The sequence below is a fragment of the Lepidochelys kempii genome, chromosome 6, assembly GCF_965140285.1.
Source record: "Lepidochelys kempii isolate rLepKem1 chromosome 6, rLepKem1.hap1, whole genome shotgun sequence".
NCBI lineage: Eukaryota > Metazoa > Chordata > Testudines > Cheloniidae > Lepidochelys > Lepidochelys kempii.
In genome coordinates, this window is record NC_136385.1 from 100,507,822 (window position 1) to 100,533,112 (window position 25,291).

Genomic DNA, 25,291 nt, shown 5'->3' on the forward strand with positions numbered 1-25,291 from the left:
ACTCCAACGAGACCCTGCCCCACGTCCTGTGCAGCTGCAAGCCCCGCTCCAGAGCCTGGCAGCTGTGCCACAATGCCATCCAGAACCGCCTGGTGAAAGCCATCGCACCACGCCTGGGGGAGGTTGCCGTGAACTGCGCCATCCCCGGTACTGACAGCCAGTTGTGACCCGACGTAGTAGTCACCGATGAGCCCAGAAAAAGATCATCCTCATCGACATCACTGTCTCCTTTGAGAACAAGACCCCGGCCTTCCGTGAAACCCGAGCTCGTAAGCTGGAAAAATATGCCCCCCTGGCCGACACCCTGAGAGCAAAGGCCTACGAGGTGCAGATGGATGCCCTGATCATTGGAGCCCTGGGCGCTTGGGACCCCTGCAACGAGCGTGTGCTGAAGACCTGTGGGATCGGTCGATGCTACGCACGGCTCATGCGGTGCCTCATGGTCTCGGACACCATCCGATGGTTCAGGGACATCTACAATCGAACACATTACCGGCCACCGACAGCACCAGGAGGTGTGAGCCGGTACGACATCATGAATCAACTATGAGAAAGGGACCGAGAGACTTTTTCCATTGGACCATATGAACTGGAAACAAACTCACTGAACATTAAATCTCACCAAATGAGGGTAAATCCAGCCTCATCATCGTATCCACTCATTATACTCCACACCTGAACATAGCCATTATATGAACAACATACCCCCATATCTCAATGTCTGTATTTTGACCCATTAACCTTTTACCTCCAATCGGGGAGATTGCAGATTATGTATTCCTTATGCCACCGTTCCTTATTCCCTGATAACCAGAAACTTCTATGCTTAAACTCTGTACCGTTTTCTTTTTATTTCAACATCTTAATAAAATTATTAAGAACAAGGGGGAAGGAACACAAGCCAAAGTAGGGATAGCACAGGTCAAAGAATATTTAAATAAATTACATGTATTCAAGTCAGCAGGACCTAGTAAGGAACCAGCTGAAACAATCTCAGAACTGTTAGTTATTATCTCTGAGAATTTATTGAGGCCAGGAAAGCTCCCAGATTGTTGGAGAAGGGCAAACATAGTACCCATCTTTAAAAAGGAGAACAAAGAGGACACCCAGAGAATTATAGACCAGTCTCCTAACTTTGACACCTAGAAAGATACTTTACTGGAACAAATTAATCAACAATCGGTTGTAAGCACCTAGAGGATAACAGTTACAAGTAACAGTCAACATGCATTTGTCAACAAATAATCATGCCAAACAAACCTAATTTCCTTCTCTGACTGGATTACTGGCCTAATGGATAGGGGGAAGCTGTAGACGTGATATATCTTGGTTTTAGTAAAGCTTTTAAAATAGTCCGAAGTGACATTCTCATGAGCAAATTAGGGAAGTGTGGTCTAGATTAAACAACTATAAAGTAGGTGCCACACTGCTTGAAAGACCATACTCAAAAAATAGTTACCAATGGTTTGCTATCAAACTGGGGAGATGTATTTAGTGTGGTCCCGCAGCTGTCTGTCCTGGGTCCAATACTAATTAATATTTTCATTAATGACTTGGGGAATGGAGTGGAGAATATACTTAGAAATATGCAGATGGGAGGGATTGCTAGCACTTGGAGGACAGAATTAGAATTCAAAATGACCTTGACAAATTGGAGAACTGGTCTGAAAGCAACAAGATGAAATCCAATAAAGACAAGTTCAAATTACTTCACCCAGAAAGGAAAAAAATCAAATGCACAACTACAAAATGAGGAATAACTGCCTATGTAGTAGTTCTGCTGAAAAGGATCTGGGACGTGGATAGTGGGTAGGATAGTGGATCACAAATTGAATATGAGTCAACAGTGTGACACAAATACAAAAAACACCAAAATCTTTCTGGGGTGTATTTACAGGCGTTTCAGATGTAAAACATGGGAGGGAACAGTCCTGCTCTACTAGGCACTGGTGAGGCCTCAGCTGGAGCAGCATGTCCAGTTCTGGGCAACACACTTTAGGGAAGATGTGGACAAATTTGAGAGTCCAGAAGTGAACAAAAAAAAAAAAAAAAAAAAAGGATAAAGGGCTTAAAAAAAATCTGACCTCTGAGGGAAGGTTCAGAAAACTGGCATGTTTAGTCTTGAGAAAAGGAGACTGGGGGGAGCTCTGATAAAAGTCTTTAAATATGTTTGTTAAGGGCTGTTATACAGAGGACAGGGATCAATTGTTCTTTTGTCCACTGAAGGTAGGAAAAAAAGTAATTGGCTTAATCTGCAGCACGGGAAATTTAGGTTAGATATTAGGAAAAAACTAAATCAAGATAATTAAGCTCTGAACAGGCTTCCAAAGGAGGTTGTGGAATTCCTGTCTTTGGAGGTTTTTAAGAACAGGTTAGGCAAATACCTGTCAGGGATGGTTTAGGTATATTTAGTCCTAAATTAGTACAGGAAGATCGACTAGATGACCTCTGAAGGTTCCTTCCAGTCCTACATTTCTATGGATTCTATAAATATCAGAGAAGCTATAAATGAATCTTCAGGAGAAAAAGGTCTCAAAGGACCAGAGTTTCTGCTGAATGTCTGTTCCATATAGGAATATAACCCACAAAAATATAGCTCTTATTTACAAGTCTCACTGAAGAGAAGTACTTAGACACCAGTCTTTAATTCAGAATTAATAGTATTGTGTGGGCTAGTATTCACATTTAAACGAGACTTCACCCATTTTAGATTAAGTTAATACCCACGATCAAACTAGTGTTCGGAACGGACTTACTGTTACTATTAAAATCACAAATTGCTGTGGTATTCATCAGTGGGGACAATGACAAATCACCAACTTGCCAAAATCCAAGTGTTCATGTTCCTGGTAAAAGCAACTGACCCATCTTATAAGTCACCTTAGTTATCAAGCAGTACCAATCCAAAAGCTCTACTATTCTACGCTGGTTTTTCAGTGTGTTATGACACATACTATTCCTTTCTTACAACCCTGCCAGATAAAGTGAAAAATGCAAAAAAGTTAAAGGATAAATATTTTCCATCTAAGAAGAGGATTATACTGAGAAAGATTCCCATAAACAACTCACTGAGCAGAGACACATTTATACTTTCCTAAGAACATGAAAATGAGTAAGAAAGAACTTGGTAGATGAAGAGTATTAAAGGCCTAGCCTGAACTACAAAAAAAAAAAAAAAAAAAAAACACAAAAAACACAACCCACACAAAACCCCATTTTTACATACATAAGGTATTTTTAATTCACCCTATTTCACTGGTAAACAAAACAGAAAAACAGATTCTCTTCTTTAAATGTGACGCTATCAATATCTACATACTTAATTTAAAAAAAAAAAAAACTACTATTTTCATGTACTACACATGCCCCCCAAGTACTCTGCCAATGCTGGTGGTTTTACAATCTATTAGTCGTTATAAAGGAAGACAAAATTCAGGCAAAGGTTGTGGGAATGGAAGACTACATATAATTAGCCTGGTCCTGGGGAAGACAGGTAAACTGTTAGTTCTGGGGGTTTCTAGGTTTTTTAAACTATACGTGTAACCTATCCCACCAGCCCTCAACTAGCCAACATTAAATGGCTAATTTCTTGTAGGCATCATGGCAGAAGGGGGTCTTCAGGAGAGATTTGAATGTGCGGTAATGGTCCTGTGGACAAGCTCTGCAAGCACATTCCAGGCATAGGGGGAGTTGGCATGAGAGACAACATGGAGAAAAGAATATGGATGTACAAACACATTCTTATTTATTAAAATGCATCCCCCTCTCCTGCTCCTAAACCAACAGGAGGAGATTGCAGAAGTTGAGACGCAATGAGGTCTAGTGGTCTGAGCACATGACTAAGAGCCAGGAACTCCTGGGCCACTGACTCCCTCTGTGGCTTTAGCTAAGTCCCACTGAAGTTAATACACCTTTGAGGATCACGCTCTTAATGACCGGCTAAGTGTTGAGGCACCATAATCCAGGTGCATTAAATAATTATAAATTCAAAGCAAAGATCATGTATTTTACAAAAAGGCAGGTTAGAGCCACAAAAATACATATAGAGTATCTACCATAACAGGGGGTGTTCATGTAAGCAACAAATATAAAATATGCATTCAAATATCTCAAGTCACCATCCCTAAAATTTACTTAGTGAAATTCCTTTGTTTACCTTGAACAGCTAAGCCAGCCAGATGAATTGCTTGTTCTAATGTGCAAGGAATGTTTCCCTCCAAGATATCTTTCTTCAACTGCAAATAATACTGGTATCTACAACAACAAAATATATATATATATATATGTGTGTGTCAGCTTTTTCCATTTTTGTTTCAGTACAACATAACGAAAAAAATATCTTTTGAAAGCCAATGAATTTGCACACATTTCCTTCCAAATCCCCTCCCCTTCCCTCACTCTCTCACTGCTGAGGACACCACAATCCTCCTTGTCACTCAGTCCCATAACTTAGTGTTCATCTTCAACTTCTCCCTCACACTATAGTGTATCCATATTCCGCCACTTCTTTCAACACATCTTTAGGATCTGCTCTCTCCTGCCTGCTCAGACATCAAAAACGTACTCACATCCTCCTCATCATACTATTTAATTCCTATAACAGCTTCTTCTCATGCCTCTCTGACAAAATCACACCCCTTCTCTTCAGGCCATTCAAAACACTGCTGCTGGTCAAAACAATCCCTGATGGTCAATCTGACATCACTCCTCCCTTTGAATCACTTTGATTCTCGCTTCTCCAGTACATCTATTGCAAGCTATATGTCATCCCCTTTAAGTCCCTACATAATCCATTCCCTTCAACCTGGTCTCTCATCGAATTTATCCAACCTGGTCTCTACCTGTATCATCTCCTCCATTCATCAATTACATCACTTTCCCCCAACCATCTTCTTGCATGCCATTCCCTACGCAGGGAACATGCTTTCTGCGGAAGTCCAGCAGCCACCAGCCTCTCCTGAAAGTACTTCTTTAAAACCTACTATTGCTGTAGTAAAACATACATGATGTTTATAGTTATATAAACTTAACCAAATAAAACATTTATTTAATCTGAATACAGATATTTTTAAAAGTTTAAACTTCCTCATGCTGTACATTAGCCCTTGCTCAACATTGCAAACACTTAAACATGTGCTCAGCTTTACTCACTGGAGCAGTCCCATCTGAGTCAAGTAAAGCACACAAGTTTTTCAGCATCAGGGCCTAACTGCATTTTACTGGTATTGTCCCTGTCCCCCTAGCTGTTTTACTACATCACATTGAACAATAGTTTAAGAGTTTGTCTTCTTACATTTCAGGAGGTACATCATGCCATTAGAAACAATCAATAAACGCATGTCAGACTAAACACAGGAATACAGATTTTTTCATCTTTACCAAAAAGACTGTTAAACACAGCAACCTTTTAACGTATTCTCTACTATTTTCCCCTCTCCCACAAGAGCAGAGCCATGTGCTATATGACAATAGATACCAGTGCTACATAAAATCACACACGAACAGAGCTGGGACTAAAATCCTTTGCTTCAAAAACACACAACACCCTTTGTGCAAAAGGAAATCACCCTAACCAGGCAGTAGGTTTCTTGTTCTTCCTGCACGACACCTACTAAAGGAATATATGATGATCATACAACTACCCCATCTAATTATTGGCAACTTCCCTCCAATACGGGCCTTGCACTCCCTTGGCTACGCCAAATATACCACTTGTTTTAAACACTCTTTGGACCAGATTCTGATATAGAGCGGGAGTAAGTAACTCCATGAACTTCTCTGAAGTTAATTCCCATCTTAACTGATGTGAATTAGGTAACAATCTAGTCCTTTATATCTAGCTGCCCAGGGTATAGGAACACAGAGTTTGCACCTGAACTCGTGTCTTGTGCATGGCAGTATATTACAACATTGCTGAGCTACTGCACCAGAAATTTACAGCCTCTGTGTCTGCTAAGAATGTCTATATTAGAAATACTGGCAGTTTCACCCCACTGAATTAGAAAACTGCCTAATCAAAGTGAAAGCTTTTACTATTTTGATCTTGCTGAAACAATTCCTGATACATCAACCTGTGGAATCCTATACCAAGTTTAGGACCTAATCCAATACCTGGAGTTGATCAGGCCCTTAAAAACCTGGAACACAACTGAAAAAACAGCCCACCATGCATTTTAACCTTTTATAAAGAAAACAAGTATACAGCTTTTCCCATACAAAACGAGAAGCAAAGTCAACAGGCCTTGTTCTGCACTGTATAATATGTTGGAGCTGCAGAATGTATTCTGAGCCACCCCACTGCATTGAAGCATAGCAGCCTGTAATTAATGTTGTGACAGTTCTCAGGGCAAACAGAACTGAGAGCCATCTTGTTACTCCTCTGCCTTCAGTGTGAGGGAGTCTTGCTTGTGCTTAACTGGTTGTCAGCTCCGTGAAAACACAAGACTATTAGCCACCCAAACACGCTCCTCTGGGCTATGCCAACCCTTACTCTGCCTTGCAGGTTAACAGTACATGCACCCCAGTCCCCAAGTTCCTTTGAATCATTGCCCCTACATAGTGTTCACCCCTTATCCACTGAACATTCATCGAAATACACATTTTTCTGGGTACCCAGGACAGTCACAGATATGAAGGGTCCATGCAGCAGCAAAATAATTTTTAGTCTTCTAATTGTTAAAAGTAAACTCCTGAACTACAGCAGTTCACATTAAAATAAAAGTTTCAGAGTAACAGCCGTAGTGTTTTCCACTTCTGTGAGAAACTAAATTTATCACAGATAGTAACTGCAATACAGCCTGCTACAACAGTTTCCTATTAAACTCTAAATATCGGGTCTGAATGTGGTCTCAGCCAAACTGGTATAAATTAGAAGTAACTCAGTGAAAGTGAAAAAAATCACCACACTGGTGTAAACACCATGTACATTAAAATAAGAAGTGGAACAGCAGCTGGGAAAAGGTGAATCAAATCTGTTTATCCTTACCTCCCTATTGAGGCTATGTAAACACAGCCCACTGGTTTAGATGTTTAGAATTTGGATTTAAGGAAAGATTCAGGTTTTTTTTCCATTTCTATTTGTACAGAGTCTATCCCAATTCATTTACATTTTTGCATTTCTTTTGTCTATAAAAAATAAAATTATAAAAGAGTGAAGGTACATTCACAATATGAAGAGTGAATCAGTGAACATGCTGAACTGGATTCTCCTTTACAATTAACAACACTTCCTGGCACTTGTGCCTGTGATCAGTGAATACACAAAGCAACAGTGGAAAAGGATGCACAATTTCCTCTCTGATATCCATCTTTATTGTCTATAATCACACACACTTTGCAAATATGGTTTATGAATGCCAGAGAGTGTTCTGACAATAGGACAACCTGCCTCTATGAGCCCTTCAGGTGGTAAGTGTTGGATTGGTTTCCTGAAGCAAAGTATTGCTCTAAAAGAAAAATCTATAACAACTGACAGGCTGATCATGCAAGCATGTCTGTGAGTAACTTTACTAGGCACCAATGGACTCATAAGATCATTGGGAAAATTCATCCTAAGAGTAACTCTATTATATAGTCTAAATACACTAAAAGGATAATAAATGCCACAGTTTGGGCACAGTTTCTGCCTTAAGTCTGCATTTCCATTTTTACAAAGGTTGGAAATAAGGCAATTATGTCTACTTTAAGATGACCCATATGTTAGAATGTTAAAAACTGAAATTAAAAACATGTGCAAGTTACCTGGTAATCTCCTGCTGAAGCTGAGAAACAGTAGGCACATAAAACACCACTCCAAAATATACCGTCGGCTCCAAAGCATATTTGTCCAGTTGCTTTTTTAGAGGCTTGTCCAAATCCACCCACCGGCGCTGGTTTTGCTTATTGTAATACCACAGACTGAAATAAGTAATCTGAAAAAGAGGGAAGAAATTCAATGATCAAATCATGTCAGTATTGCAATACCAGATAAAGTGCATATAGTGTAAACCTGGCACTGTCTCCAGCTTCACAAAAGGCTAGAGATACAGGACTAAAAACCATTTAACACAGGAAGGCTTTATAAACCTATAGTCTTAGGATTCAAAACTGCCAGGAGTACTGAAATATTTAACAGTAATCGCATGTAACAGTAATAGCAATTTTTAATAGCATGTCATATTAAATATTATGCAATAACAAAACAAGCCCAGGTAGTTGAAGAAAACACTTTTGGTTGCCTAATATATAAATTAACAGCCCTATTCCCAAAACACTACCACCTTTTATTACTGTGAGCATGCTCATTGACTCTGATAAGACTATTCACATAAGTAAGTAATATTCTTGCTACTAAAAGTTTACTTTTCATGATGCAGCATTAACTTCATGATGCAGAATCAGACTCATTCAAATCTAAATTTCACACCATACAAGAAATGATCAATAATGTCTCATTTGGCAGCCTTTATTCCTGTGAATAACAATTTCAGAATTGGGTCCTCAATGAGCACGGACCTGGGTATAAAAGGTCAATCTGAAGATCAGACAAACCATCAGTACTTTTATTATAATAGTGATTAATATATGGCATCAATGTTGTGCATTGGTATCAGTGGCAGTAAGGAATTTCCCCAAGTGGTTTATGCACACGCACTGTTATAGATGGTGCGGGTAGAAACACCTATAGACTACCTAACACTTTTCTTTAAAAGACCGCGCTTCCAGTTAATTTTGCAATGTTAACCGCCAGGGCTGAAATATCGTATGCCAAGTGTCTGCCTCAAGTTGATTTCCCCCTCATCCTCCCCATACTGAAAGGGTCAGCCATTTCTGAGAATGAGAGTAGGAAAAAATGTGTTCACCACTCTAGGCCAATGGGAACTACTGGAAGCCGCTGCTTCCTGCAACCCCCATTGGCCTCGAGCAGCAAACCACAACCAGTGGGAGCTGCGATCGGCCGAACCTGCGGATGCGGCAGGTAAACAAGTCGGTCCGGCTCGCCAGGGGGCTTATCCTGGCAGGCTGCGTGCCAAAGGTTGCCAATCCCTGCTTTAGAACCTCCATGCTTTGGAGCAGGGACTTGAAATTTGTCCAGGGTGTTGACTTGTTGTCAGAGATGTGCCTTTTGTGGATGTGCTAATGGATGAGGGACTCACCCAGGATGTAGGAAACCCTCAGTTCAAGCCCCACTTTTCTTGAGGGAGAGAAGCGATTTGAACAGGGATCTGTTGCCTCTCAGGTGATTGCTCTAGCCACTGGACTTTAGGATATTCTTGTATGGGTGTCTCAGTCTCTCCTATTGAAGTTGTTAGTTAACTAATTGAATAACTAAATATTAATTGGGCAAGTGAAGAGTTAAATAGCTCTATAGCCTAATAGATAGGGCAGTGGCTCTCAACCTTTCCAGACTACTGTACCCCTTTCAAGAGTCTGAATTGTCTTGTGTACCCCCTAGTTTCACCTCACTTATTCTCTCATTTTTACCATATAATTATAATATAAATATTGTACTTCCATTTCAGTGTATAGTATACAGAGCAATATAAGCAAATCATTGTCTAGGAAATTTTAGTTTGCATTAATTTTGTTAGTGCTTTTACATAGCCTGTTGTAAAACTAGGCAAATATCTAGATGAGTTGATGTACCCCCGGAAGACCTCTTAGTACCCCCAGGGATACACATACCCTGGTTGAGAGCCACTGAGTTAGGGCACTCACCTGAGAAGTGGCTGATCCCTGTTTAAATCCCTTCTCCCCCTCAAAAGGGGGGGAGGGGGGAAGAGGAGTTGAATCCAGGATCTCCCACATCTTTGGCGAGTACACTATCCACTGACTAGGCTAAACCTTACCAAGAAAGTCCTCCTCCCCCAGCTGTTTTGTTCCTGGCTCCTCATGCAATTTAGGAACACCTATCTTCCCTGGTTCTTGGATCACTAGCAGAGATAGACACCTCACTGCAGCCTACATTTAAGAGCTTATCTCTGTGACTGGATTGCGGTTTGCACACATCCCTGCGGTCAGCATCTCCCATTGGCTAGCTTAGTCGGCTCCCTGCCTAGTATGCTGGCTTTGTGGATCGCAGTACGAGGTACCAATCTCTCCCCATTTATTGTACAGGGCACCTAGGTGTCTAGTTCAGGCTTTCCAGATTGCAGTAATATACTGTGATTTTCTAGGGATCTAAAAGTCAGGGGCTGCGATGCTCAGAATCATAATGCCTCAGTCCCTTTAGGGCTTTGGACCTAAGGTACTATGATGAAAGCACCCTAGAAAAACCTCAGGAAGATAATTTGGGATTCAGTATTGCATGCCATCCACATGCTGCAAAGAACACACAGGGACAAAGCCACACACTGAATGAAGAGGATAAAGAAGTATTGAACAGGTACCCATTGAATGAGCCCACCAATGTCCATTGTACACTGAATGAGGCATGGATCCTGTGAAAAAAATTGTAGCTGATCATGTTATTAAAGAGCTTGTCTACACAAACAGCTAGACCGTAGGAAGTGGGGATATGGAAGTGCCCCGCATTAGCCTAGAGCGGACTAAATGTCTGTGTGCACCCCTGCAGATGCGCATAGGCTTTGACTGAGACTCGCATCAGCAAGGTACATAAATTACAGGTAGTGTGCCGCAGCCCAGCGTGGGGCAGAGCTGCAGCCCAGCTTGCCATCATCTAATTGTTTGCATAGACAAGCTCACTGACCATATACACTATAACGTGCGCACACACAAGGAGCTGAAATAAAGTTACATGACAACCTTAATTATGGCATTTCCTAACTTCTGACTGCTAGAATTTGCTACCTTAGCATCCTTTTATGTAAAATTACATTAAAACAATGTAAGGTAGATGAACTACAGGAATACAGTTACAATAATGTAGACTCATACCTCAATTAAAGTTGAGGTATAGGCCAAGCGCTGTCAGATCCCACCTGCTGCTGTGATAAGCTTGTGTATATAAGCCTATTCTTACTACTGGTCCAGTCCATCTGCCCAGGTACTAATGCATTTAGCTGGCCTAGCAATTATAGTAACAGCTAGGGGCTACCACTAATCTTTAGGATCAGTGCAATGTTTAAAGCTGGACATTGAAACCTAACAGTATTTTGGTGACCACTACTGAACCAATGCAGCCTACTGTCAAAATGTGTGTGTCTCTGCCTGTGTCCTATTTCCCCGAATCATATGAACATTTATGAAAATTGACCTTGTGGAGATACGTGACAATGCCCAGAAAACCATTTGACTGGGTTTGATCTGTAGACTTAATCTAAACCATGAAAAAGAAAATGGATTGTTATTTAAAGGGGGACGGGAGGACCTTGAGATTTGGGCTAAATATGCCAAAATTTTCAAACCTGTCAGACCAAAATAAGCATCTAAATCTATATTGAATAAGTATCTTGGTTTTTCGGAGGTGCTGACTGCCTGAAGTTTCCACTCAGTTTCTTCAAAAAGCAGGCCACTTATGTTGTTGCATAAAAACAGATCTAAGTTGTTATGACCACAAATAACGAAATGTGTCTACTCTTAAATATGATAGAGTATAATTGTGTTCATTTAAATAACCTCTCCCTGCCCCCAAAAAAGTGTACACTTGAAGGCCCATTATAAACAGATTAAAGCCAAATAAAACACTCTGCCAAATCCTGTCTTCTGAGTCACATGCAAGCCTTCTTTTGGCTTCAAGGGTAGCATTTGGCCCTATGAATTCTCAGTAGAGGTAGTGCACTCTGGAATACTGGTGCTGATTAAAATAGAATCATTTTTTACTCATTGCTAAAAGTCTGTTAATAGTAGCACAAGACATTACACAATCCTAAAAAAAGTGACATGACATAATTCTTAAAATATGTCAAGCTTCTGAGTTTAACACTGTAGTGAAGTTTGTTTATTATAGCAACTTATTCGTCATTTAACTCCTGGGCAGAAAATCAAACCTAGATAAAAAGAACTGTAGAATTTCCACTTAACTATTTTCCAGCTAATTACTTTCTGCATTATAGAAAGAAATAGCAGGGCTCTTGTATAATTGTGGAACTGCTGACCAAAAAAAAGGCACAGTAAAATTAAAGAAACTAATAAAATAGGTCTAGAGAATACTAATATGGAAACCAAAATTTTAGGTGGGAAAAGGTTGCCTCTATCGCCTACATGCATGCCACCTTGCTTTGAGGCAATGGGACTTCACAAGCTAAGCAGCTGGGTTTGGTCAGTATTTGCATGGGAGACAGAGACACAGTTCTGATGATACAGTAGGTCGTGATCTACTGTACCTTCTCCGTCAGTAGAAAATTAATGGTGCTAAAAGGCAAGGTCTTGTTGGCCTTGTACATGAAATATAAACCCGAGGTCTCAATCACTTGATGGTCTCTTAAGAGACCACAGGAAAAACGGAGCTTGATTCTTAGTGCTCTAGCCAAATTCTAATTCTGGTCATCTCATTCTGCCTCCCTCAGTTCCCCCTATAGCATCAACTGGAAACCATAGTTTTTTCTGCCTACGGCAAGAGCAGCACACAGAGCCTCTCCCCTCCCCGACACACCACCTAGGAGCAAGACCTGCTGGCCACTTCCGAGGTACAGCACGGTGCCAGGACAGGCAGGGAGTCTGCCTTATCCCCGCTGCACCACTAACCGGGAGCCACCCGAGGTAAGCCCATGCCCCAACCATGAGCCCCAACCCCCTGCCCCAGCCCTGAGGCTCCTGCAAACCTGGAGCCCCCTCCTGCACCCCAAACCTCTCATCCCTGGGCCCACCCCAGAGTCTGCACCCCCAGCCAGAGCCCTCACCCCCCCACACCACAACCCGCCTACCCCAGACCAGAGCCCCCTCTCACACCCTGAACCCCTCATCCCCCACCCCAGAGCCTGCACCCCCTCCTGCATCCCAAACCCCTCATCCCCAGCCCCAACCCAGAGCCCACACCCCCAGCCAGAGCCCACACCCACTCCTGCACCCCAACTCCCTGACCCAGCCTGGAGCCCTCTCCCACACCTTGAACCCCTCATTTTTGGCCCCACCCCAGCGCCTGCACCCCCAATTAGAGCCCTCACCACCTCCTGCCCCAGCCCAATGAAAGTGAGTGAGGGTGGGGGAGAGTGAACCACTAAGGGAGGGGGAATGTAGTTGCAAACCAGATATAAGATCTCTACCTGCTACTGTAAATCGGCTCTGATTGTCAATTTACTCTATTTTCAGAGGTCTCCAAACTCCACTAACACATACACAGCCTGCTACAGTACAGACTGGCACTATCCCCAAAATAACTACTTTTGTCATATTTTTCCCCCCTCAGGCACAACATAGCATGGTGAGAACACAAGACAATGAATTAGTAACAGCTGCAGAAAAGTATGTGGTATATTAAATTTTGAACTATAAGGTTTAAAAAGACAACTGATGGCAAACTACAAGAAGGCAGATGGAAGTTAATGGATCCCAAAGTAAGCAAGTGCTGATAAGCAAACCCCAGTACAAATCCACTGACTTATGTTTATCAAAACATTTTTAAAAACAGAATACGAGGCCATTTCTGCAAACATTTGCTACTGTATAATGCTTAATACCATGAGCAGTCCTAAACTAATTAATGCGGTTTGCAACAGTAACCGTCTGCAGGACTGAGCCCTAAATTAGTTTGCTCAATAGTTACTGAAGCTGCTTAAAATTGGAAATACAATATTTTGGAAAAAATCAACAAGTTATCAATTAACTAAACAGAGTAATCCTATATCCGTTTCAGCTTGCTCTTCTATTTTTGTTGTGTTCCGCAGTCGGGGATTTTGTCTCTGATACAAGGCAGTATTTAGAGGCATCTCTTTTCTAGTACTACGGTACAACATATGCCCATTTCAGTCTTGTACATTTTCTAGTTTATATTTTGGTTTTTTCCTGAACAAAAAGCCAGATTAGTGCAGTACAAAATACACAATACAGTGGTTACAGCAAGACTGGGATATGTGCCAATTTCCAAATTGTGTCAACAGCATCCAGCCCTTGGGGTCAAATTCATCTCTTGTACCACTAGATTGAAGCTAATGGAGTTACAATAATAATAAATGTCTCCCTTTAAAAAGGGATCTGTGTGAACAAAGGTTTTACTTAGCTAAGGATTCTATAAGACCAGTTTCACAATTCAGCACTTCAGGTGTAAATAAATCAAAACATAAAAAAGAGGGAACATCATCAGATTTGTGTGGGACAGAGGTAAATCTGAGTTACTGGAGAGTTCTCCAAAATGTTTAACCTTCTTTTCAAAACTAATTTGTGTCTGCAAATACTCTGTCTTTTAGTGGAAGTCAAGCATCTGCACCTGGCCAACTATGCATTTAATGGGCCATCTAGCTCAGCAGTTCTCAAACTGTGGGTCACAACCCCATTTTAATGGGGTTGCCAAGGCTGGCATTAGACTTGCTGGGGACCACGGCTGAAGCCTAAGCCCCACTGCCCAGGGCCAGGGTCAAAGCCAGGGTGGCGGGGCTCAGGTGACAGGCCCCGCACCTGGGGCTGAAGCTCTTGGGCTTTGGCATTGGTCCCCCACCTGGGGCAGTGGGGCTGAGGCTTTGGACCCCCGGCCCAGGATGTCAGGCTTGGACAGGCTCAGGTCTCGGTCCTCCTCCTGGGTATTACCTGTAGTAATTTTTGTTGTCAGAAGGGGATCACGGGGCAATGAAGTTTGAAAACCCCAGACCTAGCTTATATATACCATGCGTGTATTTGCACGTGCCCAGTCCACAGTACATGTATTCGCGCTGGCATGGGAGGCTGGTCGCATAGGCTAGGAGAGACACTGCCTCTCCAAACAGCCAGGCCCTGCCTCTCCAAACAACCCTGCCCGCTGCTGTGACTCTCCCTGCGTGTGGCTCCAGTCCTCTGGCTCCAACCCCACAGTGCTCCACTCCACCTGCCTTCCTGCACTCTGGAGCTGGGGATGGTGGGGTGAATGGCCGCCCGCCCCAAGGGCTGGGGTCACACCTCCCGCGCTCAGAAGCTGGGGAGGCTGGGGTTGCATGCCGCCCTCCCTCCCGCGCCCCAGGGCTGGGGCAGTATGCCCCTGCATTCCTTTGTGGCTGGGGGACTAGCTGCGGGACTGGGCCGGTGGCTGCAGGGGTGTGGTGTGGTGGTGGTGTGGGGGGGCTATGGCAGGCGGGTTAGGTGGAAGAGATGTGGCCTGGCAGGGACAGGGGCGAGCATCCCCCAGCTGGTGGTTCACGCATCACCCAGGAGTACTGGTGCTTTTTTGCCCAGCACCAGTGCCCTGAGACCCCACTCATTCAAATACCTCTTTCTTAAAGAGCCACTTCTTTCATGTAAGCTCTACAAACACAACTGATTAAAAGGGAAAAAAAAAAAAAAGACTCTAAATTAACACCTGCCTCCAAATCGCCCACTACTTTCTGTATCCCTCTGTTATGATCTATTCAGGCAGGAATGGTCAGAATTTAAGACAAGTAATGACAATATTCTCAGCACTGTATAAGAAGTGCCAACCATTGTCCTTTTGGCTGGCACTTTAGGCTTGTGGGCTGAAACATGGTGCACTGCTGCTGTCCACATCCTATTCTCTAACCCTACAACATAAATTGTGAGACTGGGTTTTGAAGCCATCCAAGTTGCACTGTGGATCAGAGCATTCACAATAGAAGGAACATGCTGGGGTGGCTGGTACAGGAGAGAATTTGGTAAAGTATCATAGCTGTCTAAAACAGTGGTTTCAATCTGGGGTCAATGGACCCTTGGGGGTCCACAGACTATGTCTAAGGGGGTCCAAGAAAGGTTGTCATTACCATAGAACTGTTCTCAACGGTTCTTAACAGGGGTCCACTTAGACCATGTCTAAGATTTCCAAAGGGGTCCACACCACCATTCAAAATTTTTTAGGGATCCACAAAGAAAAAAAAGATTAAAAACCACGGATCTAAAATAGTCGGGAATCACTGTAGTGGGTAACCCCTTTAAAGTGATGGCTAGAGAAGTTGCCAATTTGCTTACCTCCCGCAGTTCGAGTCTCTGAGCCACAGCCTCCAGGCTTTCCTGGCCGGTGCTCTCCACAGAAAGAGTGAACTCCACATATTCATTGTTGAGCAGCTGGATGCGGGCCACCAAGCAGCTCTTGCTGGACACTGTGTAACGTCGAGTTCGTTTCAATTTGAGCCCAAAAGGTAACGGCATCTTTCCCCACGGCCAGTGATGAAAAGGTATCACCACACCGGAAAATGAAGGGAAGTAGCAGTCTTCTCCCAAGCAATAAGGAGCCCTGAAGTATCCTGCCAATCAACCAGCGGCAGCAGCAGTAGCCATTAAAGAAGAGCAGGTCCTCCACCAAGCTCTAACTGGAGGGAGTTTCCACAGCAGCTCTAACAAGGAGAAGGGAGAGAGTCCAGAAGTGATTTATTTGAAAGGGGAATTGGAGCCATGGGAAATCCACACAGACTTACGTTTCCTAAATCTACATGGTCAACATTTTTCTCCTCCACTATAGAGAGTGGACCGTGCTCTACAACAGTGAAACAAGAATGAAGATTCCTGGTTTGCCACAGACTCTTGGAATGACCTTTGGTAAGTCACAACTTCTTGATGGCTCTGTCTTAGTCATCTGCCAAATAGTGTAATGAATTTTGACCAAATGCGGCTGACATGCTTTAAAGACAAAAACGGCTCTAAAACTGCTAGGTATTTCATAAACTGGATCAATACTTGGATGAGACACCTTTAGGAAAAACGTAGGTGTCTCAAATATTTGGGAGGGAGAGTCAATAGGTGGCACTGTTTTCTCCAACTCAGGACTAAATCTGTGCTCCAGTATTGTCCTAGGAGCACCATGCTATTGGAGGCTCCGTCTTGGACAAAATGCAGAACCAAAACACAGGGTCATTAGAGATGCCACAGTTTGGCGTGTCATGTGGTGGTGGGTTTTTAGTTTAGAGCTGGGGTGAGGGAATACTAGCCAGATTCCCATTCAGTTCATTATATTCCAACTCTCATTTCCCCCTGAAGTTCGTTAGCTACAATATTCTTTATTTCCTGTCCTAAACATCCGCACTGTGCTTCAGGTTGCTAGTACTTGCCATAGAGTCCTCCCCTCCACCTCACCAGAGGGGACTACCTTTCAGTGATGGTTGAAGCAATTCTTTTCTAAATCTCCTCAAAGAGAGACTTCTTCCAGGAAACCTATAAACCCTAACAATTTCCTTGACACCATCCATTGCTCCATGTCTCCCACAAACAATTTTCATGCTACCTCCTAAGCGCAGAAAACCCTCCATAAATAAGTCTGGAAACTTACGACCCTCTTTCCAGTACTTTCTCACAGACCACTCCCTATAATAAATTGCACATTATTACTATTATTGACTGTTTAGAAAATGTGCCTGCATAATGGAAGTGAAGGTATCACCATTTTCTAAAAAGACTATTATTCTCTATGCAGTGATTACTATGTTTCATAGATATAAGTAGTTTGGGTAATTAGTAAGGTTTATAAAGTGTTTTGAGATCCATTCTGATGGAAATTGCTACACAAAGGCAGGCTTCACGTAGTAAATTGCTGACATCTAATCACATTCCTGGGGAGGAGGAAACCAAACATTAATCTTGAAACTACCAGCCCAAGGTAAACAACACGCACACAGCACGGACACACTGATTACCTGAGCCTGGACTTTAAGAGATTTGTTTGGTTTCATCCCCCCTCTGTTAGAACTAGCCCCACTAGGTTGGTGACTAGAACCTGCTTGGTGTCAGGCTCTGAAGACCCTCTGGATGAGCTCATAGCTGACACAGAGCAGACCTGTCCAGAGGAAGGGAGGGAGGGAGGGAGCAAGTCCACTGCCAGGGAGGGCTGAAGGGGCTCAGAACCCAGGCTGTCAAAGGGAGGCTCCCCCACCCAGACTGTGAGCACCGGGCAGCTGGGGGCAAGGTATTTGGGCAGCTGGGGGCAAGGTATTCAGGCTGTCACCCACAGGAGCTTCTTGACTGTCAGGGACTGGTTAATCTGGAGAGGCCACCCCCAGCCAGGGGAAGGCGAGGGAGGGGTGCATTTAAAGGGACAGTGCTCACTTTAGTTAGGCCTCCAGCTGAACTCCCCTTTAACCTTGTGCATTGTTAGCGGGACACATGGGGCAGATTCCTCCTGTGCAGTTTATTTTTTCTATTATGTTTGGTTTTGCTGGGGGTAATATTTCTGGCGTCTAGGTCACAACAATGATGTCATCAGGTGCTCAGGTGGAATCATGGATGCCACACATCTAGCTTTTTTATTTTTTTGGTCCCCTCTAGTTTCCCAGTAGCTTTGTTTCATCACTTGAAACTTCAGGAAGGGGATGGTCAGCTTTTATATAAGCAAACCTGCAAATGTCCTTTTTAATGAAGGGTTGGGGGGGGGGGGAGTTTTTTTAAATGCAAATTCACATCCACCTTAACTGAAAGGGTTTTATTTTTAAAAAGTTAGGGAGGAAATATTATTGGGGCTATTAAATAGGGAATTTATAAAAAGTTATGTTACTCCAGCAGTGTTTAAAACCTAGAAAAGCAGAACAGAGTGAGAGTGAATTATAGATAAAGGAAACAAATGGAATGTGTGTCTATGAACCGGGAGAATATTAACTCTATCAAAATATATGCCTAGCTTACTGCATCATCAGGTCTAGAGTGGCCTGACCAAACAGGCCAGGCAAACATCTGGACTCCTGAAAGAGCCAGATTGAAGAGGCCTGGACCTCCTTGGGCTGCGTTTACCACTAATGGATATCAGTGGTTACAAACAGACCTGAATAAAGAAAAGAGAACAACAGGCATTATAACTACTGGATCCATCGTAGCAGAGTACTACTATTACATCTCTGCCTACCAAATTCTATACAGTGATGATGCACAGAAATTGACAGTATACAGAGAACCTGGTGTTGATCAGGATAAGATATTTCAAGGAAACACTGAGTATTACCAGGAAGTTAGCAATAACTTCAGTGTTACTTGAAGGCACTAGTTACTACACTATGGAATTTGATAATTAACCCAATCATCAATGAAACCCCAGACTGCTGCAGGCAACATGTTCTGCAACATTAACAATAATAGCAGTTACTAAACGTCTGCTCTAGCACAGTGGTTAAGGACCTGTCAGTATTTACCATCAAGTCTTATTTGTCAGTGGTGGTGTAGCCGGGCAGCAAATATTTATTGTGGACAAAAACATAACATACAAGTTTGTCAAATCATGTACATTGTTTTGCCTGCAAAATATTACAGTTGATTTCTCTCTCTTCTATGGTTAGGAAAGAATCAAACATCAACTCCTTGTTTCCAAAGTCTTCCAAATAACATTTCTTCAAACTAGCATGTGTTAGTATTATATTTTTTAAAATTTATGGACTTTGATTTCTGAGAAGACTCCCCTTACAATTTGTTAAATCAAATACACTATTTCCAGAACACAGATCAGTTTTGATGGGGGAAGCAGACTCCTAATGCACCTCTCTTTTAGCCCCTTAAAATGTATAAATAAAGATAATCTATATCTAATTTGAGTATTTTATTATGGATCATTCTGACCCAATCAAGGAAAATTCATAAACTCATACAGAGCTCCATGTTCCCTTTTGTTAGGCACCCATGGAGGGGAATAAAGGTAGGCAAGAAGGGACAGATGACTGACCCCATGACACAGAGAGTGCAGGGAAGCAGCACCTCAGTGACCTACTTAACTCTCCAGATCAGGAAACCCTCCATGTCCTTTTTGCATGGTCACGCTTCTGATGATTTGGAATAGGTTGTACCATTCTATACAACATACTTCCCCAGCTCCTGGCAAATTTCCACAGAAGTCTGTGCAGTAATTAAGATAGTCTCTCATCCAGCCTGTCTCCCTGTATGCATATGCAATACCTAACAAAATTCTAGGTAGTACTGGAATATAATGGATGGAATTAGATTTCCCTGCAGAGCCTAGGGTGACGTGGGGTTTCCAGGTTTTCCAGTTTGCTCTGCACATTGATCCACATAGTCCTACTACATAACAATAGCATGCAGGGAAGGTTCCACAGACTGAACCTTGCAGAGTTTCCTGCATACTGAGGGCAGAATCCCGCAGTGGATTTATTCCTGGAAGTGAAACTTGTGGATCACTGACCAAGCTCGCTTTCCTGTGCCTTGGTATTGAACAGATCCTACATCAGATTATGCTCTTTTCTCTGATCCCTCTGGTTCCAAAGGCAAAAACCCAATTATGGAGCTTTTCGTCAGAACTTTAAATCTGTTTTAACAGTTTTAAAAGGGGTATAATTAAACATGAATGACTTTTTAGCTCTAAGGCAGTGGTTCCTAACCTGGGGTGCACACACCCTTTGTGGGTGCGAGATGCCCTTTCTGGAGGTGCAAGAATGCCAGATTTTTTTAGAAGATAAATCATCGAAAACACTAATTAAGCATAGGCACGTAAGTAGAACTACTTTGTTTCATCAAACCTATTTTTAAACAATTACTGTACTATACAAACAGAAAATATATCTAGGTTTAAAGACCTAGACCTAGAACTTCAACGATTTTTGATAAAAGGTGTGAGAACGTACTTTGAGAACCAAAGGGGTGCAGGCTGCAGTAAAGGTTAAGAACCACTAAGGAGTCTTAAAAAAAAAACAAAAAACACCCAAACAAGTACAACTCACTAGCCTTAGAGTGACTTATTACAATTCATTTGTCAGAGTGTCAGATTGCCCAGATTCTCATTGCTTTAGTTATTTCTTTGACAAAACTAGATTTATGCATACGAGGGAAATTTTAAATAAGACTTGGTGGTCCATTAAAAGGGAAGGAATTTTCAAGACATGCCAGGTCCATTTTTAAGGTCATACTGTATTCTCTGCTGTTTCTCTAGTGATGACTAATTTTCTCTTTATCTAAACTATATTTTTTGGTAAATTTTCCTTACTTATAAGGCATGCTTACCTCACTTTTTAAAATGATTCTTAGGAAAGCTATAGTGAAATCAAATAGTTACACTTATTTAATTAGCAATCCATATCATTCACTAAATCAAACATAGCCCCTGACATATTTTACAATAAAATTGTATTGAACAAATAACATTTGAGGAATTATGTTCAGAAGTAATTCAATAACTTATTGCTGGCCAAGCACAATTCTTGCAAATAGTGCAGTATTGTTTTCATTTACCAGCTGTCATTTTGCACTACCATATGCTGTCATATTTGTCTCAGGCATTATTTCAAACGTGTGTATCTACACTGTTGTGGGGCTTTTTTTGCAAAAAGAAAACTGTGCTAAAGTGCCAATGCTTGTAAATCCAATCAACTCTCCGTTGAAATTATAAGTCTTTATTTGGCAGGCCTACAATTTTCATACAGCAGCCAAAAAAGGAATTTCACTTGCTAAATTATATACATCCATCCATCCATCCATGCAACACATATAGTTTTAGACAAGAATTTAGTTCAATCCGGTCAGGAACCAAACAGAATTACCAAGGATTTGAATATCTTCCTTCTTTATCCATACTCCTAAAGCCTCTCCGATAATTAGCTTTCATTTAACTTTGTCAAGCATTTCATCATAGCTTGCACGAATGACAGTATGCAACGTAAAACTGCAACGCAGGGAGGAGAAATGAGGCTCCCGCTATTTCAAGTATTTAAATGTAGAAACTTATTTTATAAATTATGGGGCGAAGCCTAAAAGCAAAAATCACTCCCCTCGCCTCGGTACACTTTTACCAATCAATCGCTGGAATTACTTACTCTTGGGACTAACTGCAAGAGTAAAGGCAAAACGTGCACCACATCACAAACTTCCTCTGCTACCCGGAGCGAAGAGGCCCCGAACTGACCTCACCTCTCCAGGCTGCTCTTATTTATCTTAATAGGAAATACCTGACACTGTGTAACCTGGGCAAACAAAACAAAGAGGGGAAAAAACATGTTATTTCCAGCAGTGCCCGCGGCTTTCCCATTACCTGCTGCAGCGATGCAAGGACACAGCGTCTCCCTTCCCACATCTTTAGCTGCGGGACCTCACCAGCAGCGCGGAGAGTTCTTCCCCTGAAGCCACCTCATCTAAATTCCTGGGAAATTGACTTATTATGCTCCCCTTGCATGAAACAGCTGCTATGTCCGCTCCCCCGCCTTCTTCTCCGATCACTCATAGTGAAAACACGCCTCACTTCCTGTCTCAAAGCCCTTGCTCTGGAGATCATTCCACTGGGAAAAGAGTCGGACTGGGAGGGGAACAATATTGCAGCCAAATAAACCTGCAGCAGCCAGCTTTGCAGACACCTTTCATGTGACCTGGGGTATTGTGCTGCTTGAGCACAAAATGAGTTGTCTGGAATATTTCAAATCATCTCTCTCGCTGTGCATTTAATTTCTTTTCCTGGGGGCGTTCCCCTGGCTCTATGCATGCGGAAGGATACGATGAAGGATTAAAGCCAATCCCGTGTGCTGTAGCCCATTACCTCAGAGAGCTGGAATGCCTGGCAGGGAGAATGTCAGCGATGGGACAGCTGCTTCTCTGGCTACCGGGGCATTACAGAAATAGGGACTTACAACAAACAGCGGGCAATCCTTTCTTTTTTTAATCATATGATCATTTATTTGATGCCTTTCCAATTAAAGAAAAGCTTCTTTCAAATCTACTGGTCTTATTTATACCTCGCCTAGACATATTTTTAAGCTTTCATTTTAATTAGGTTTATGTATTATATAAAGTGGCTGTTGTACAACATTATTTTAAGGTCTATGACTTAAAACAAAAGTGATTGGGGAGTACCGGCCCTTATCCAGATGCCTTCTCAGCAGCACTAGGGAGTAGCAATACTAGTAAATACAAAATTGATTAGGAGATAGAACTCTCAGCCCTTGGTAAGCCAAAAAACCCATTGAAGTCAACAGGAATTTTGCCATTAATAAGAACTGTAAGATCAGGCATCAAGTGAGGACTAATTACTTCATGTTTATAAAGCATTTAACTGAAGAAAAGCCTTGTGTAAATGTTAAGGATCCCTTCTCACTTTGTTGGTCCTCCTTGTTGTGGGGGGCAGAGGAAAGCAGTGGGACAGACTTAAAGGGGGACAAGCGGGTGGGGAATCAGACATAATAAGTGAATGCTGATTCATTATCAGAAAATGTCAGTTATACAATCTGAACTCCTCCCCACACCCTAGGCAGGTTTAACTGCAGGTCCACTAGATAAGCCGTAGGTAACTCAGTAGAATACTAACCTGTGTGTGACAGCAAAATGTAGGTAATATTTGTACTATGAGGAACTGCTCTTGAATTATTTCTTCACTGTGTTAGGCCCAAACATGGTTTCTATCACAGTTTCTTTTCATTCTGAGCACAATTTATTTTCCCACCTATCTTAATGCTACTGAGCCATATTTATGATGATCACTGCAAGCCATATATGCCAAATTAAAAAAACAGATTGAGGGATTTTATGTTGAGAGTAAATATCAGTAACAAATGTAAAAAATTATAGGAATGTTCCAAATATCCTCCAAATATGCAGTTAAGTTTAAGCTTAAAAGACATCTCAACATGTTAAAGTATAGAAACACACTATTAAGGTACCCAAATAACTGCAATTTAGTAGCCATACCATGCAGTAATCACTCAATTATACTTAATGCAAGTTAGTGATTTGGTCCCTCCCAGATTACATTATACTGACCTTTAAAGGTATGTTTCCATAGGTGCTGGAACAATTTTTATAGTGGGGGTGCTGAAAGCCATTGAACAAACTGTAAACCCTGTAAATGATGGAAACCACTTCAAACACCTTTCCACCCCTAGTTCCAGCTCCTCTGTATGTTTCTCCCCTTTTTTCTTCCCTAACGGTGTCAACAACCTGAATTGTGTCCTGTAATCTGATGCCTCCCTAATACTATTATCAACACAACTCGTTGCAGCTCTATGTCTTGATGGGTTCCTGAAACTGGGAGTGATTGCTCCAGGCGACTGAGAGATCCCACACATTTTATCTGTTATATCTCCTTCCTAAATCCTGCTTTCAGTGTGATCCTGCCCTGAAGTTGCATCTCTGAGAACACTCTTAGCTCCCTTATTTTTCATCTCTGTGTATTTGTGCATCTTACACTAAGGTAGGGTGATCAGATAGAAAGTATGAAAAATCAGGATGCGCGTGGGGGGTAATATGTGCTAATATAAGAAAAAGCCCTGAATATCAGGACTGTGCCTATAAAATCAGGAGATCTGGTCACCCTACACTAAGGGGCATGCACCCAGCTCAGCAGCCCACATTTCCACCTTTCCTCCTGAGAGCCCTGTGTTTCTTTTGGGTTCCCTAGAAAGGACACCTCATGCCCTGCTTCTCCACCTCTCCCATCATTCTTCTGTCACATCCCTGCCCATGCTGCTCTCTGTGTTACCCCCGCCCTCTTTTTTGCCAAGAAGCCAAGTCTGGCAAGTACTGAGGGCAGCGGTAGCTTTACTGTTGTTGAATGTGCATGCTTGGGTCTCTGATGTATGCGCAATAATAGATGTAGACTAGCCCTGGGATGGGGGGGTTGGACCGGTGGCAGCACCCCGCGCCCTTGTTCCTGCCGGGCTGGCACAGGCGCAGTAGTCAGGTGTAATTCAGGCCCCAGGGACACTTAGCCAAGCCCCCTTCCTCGCTATCCCATCCTTGGGCCTGCGAGGGGCCGGGTTCTCCCGGGAGGTCCCAGCCTGGGACACACCTTGGTCCGATGGGTCCCTTCTAGGGAGCAACACGGCTCATGGGCTGTGGTGGCACTGAAGGGTTGTGGTCTGGGGTCCCATTGCCACGTTGACCCCGGGCAGTGGGCTGGTTGCGCCTTCCCTGGTTGGCTTAGAATGAGCTGGCATTGCCCCATCCAGCCTCTCTGGGATTTCTCCATCCTTAATGGAGCTGGTGCAATGCTAGAGGTGCAGCTGGGAACGTTAAATGCAGGAATTCATGGTGCCAGAATTGTGTTTCTGGCAATTTGGTATCTCTGCCTGACTCCAAAGTTTGTTGCATTGCCAAACCCCCAGGATTCTCCCAGTGTCTCCAGAAATTAAAAATTAATCTCTACTTAAAGATCATGTCATGGGATGAAACCTCCAGGAATACGACCAATCCAAATTTGGCAACCCTAAAGGGTTGGGTCAGCTTGTTCCCTGACTAATGGAAAAGGGTCACTCCGAAGTGAGCCCACTAAACACAACAAACTCCATTGTTCTCCGGAGCAAGAAGACATTTGCTTGAAGAAGACAAGTGTCTTGATGAATTTATTGGGGAGACACTAGTTCTTGAAAAGATACAACGT

The 25,291-nt window shown here is 42.6% G+C and overlaps 1 protein-coding gene across 2 annotated transcripts in view; it reads right to left on the reverse strand.

Annotated features, from left to right (window-relative positions):
• PTPN21 (protein tyrosine phosphatase non-receptor type 21) overlaps positions 1–22,384 on the reverse strand; it is a 56,046-nt gene extending 33,662 nt beyond the window's left edge. For both annotated transcript variants that reach the window (XM_073349374.2, XM_073349372.2), the window contains exons 1-4: positions 21,959–22,384; positions 15,982–16,346; positions 7,741–7,910; positions 4,157–4,254 (exon numbers count right to left, since the gene is read on the reverse strand). In XM_073349374.2, coding sequence (XP_073205475.1) covers positions 4,157–4,254; positions 7,741–7,910; positions 15,982–16,161 — 448 coding nt within the window. In that variant the 5' untranslated portion in view covers positions 16,162–16,346; positions 21,959–22,384. The remainder of the gene's footprint in view (positions 1–4,156; positions 4,255–7,740; positions 7,911–15,981; positions 16,347–21,958) is intronic.
• Between the last annotated feature and the right edge of the window lie 2,907 nt (positions 22,385–25,291).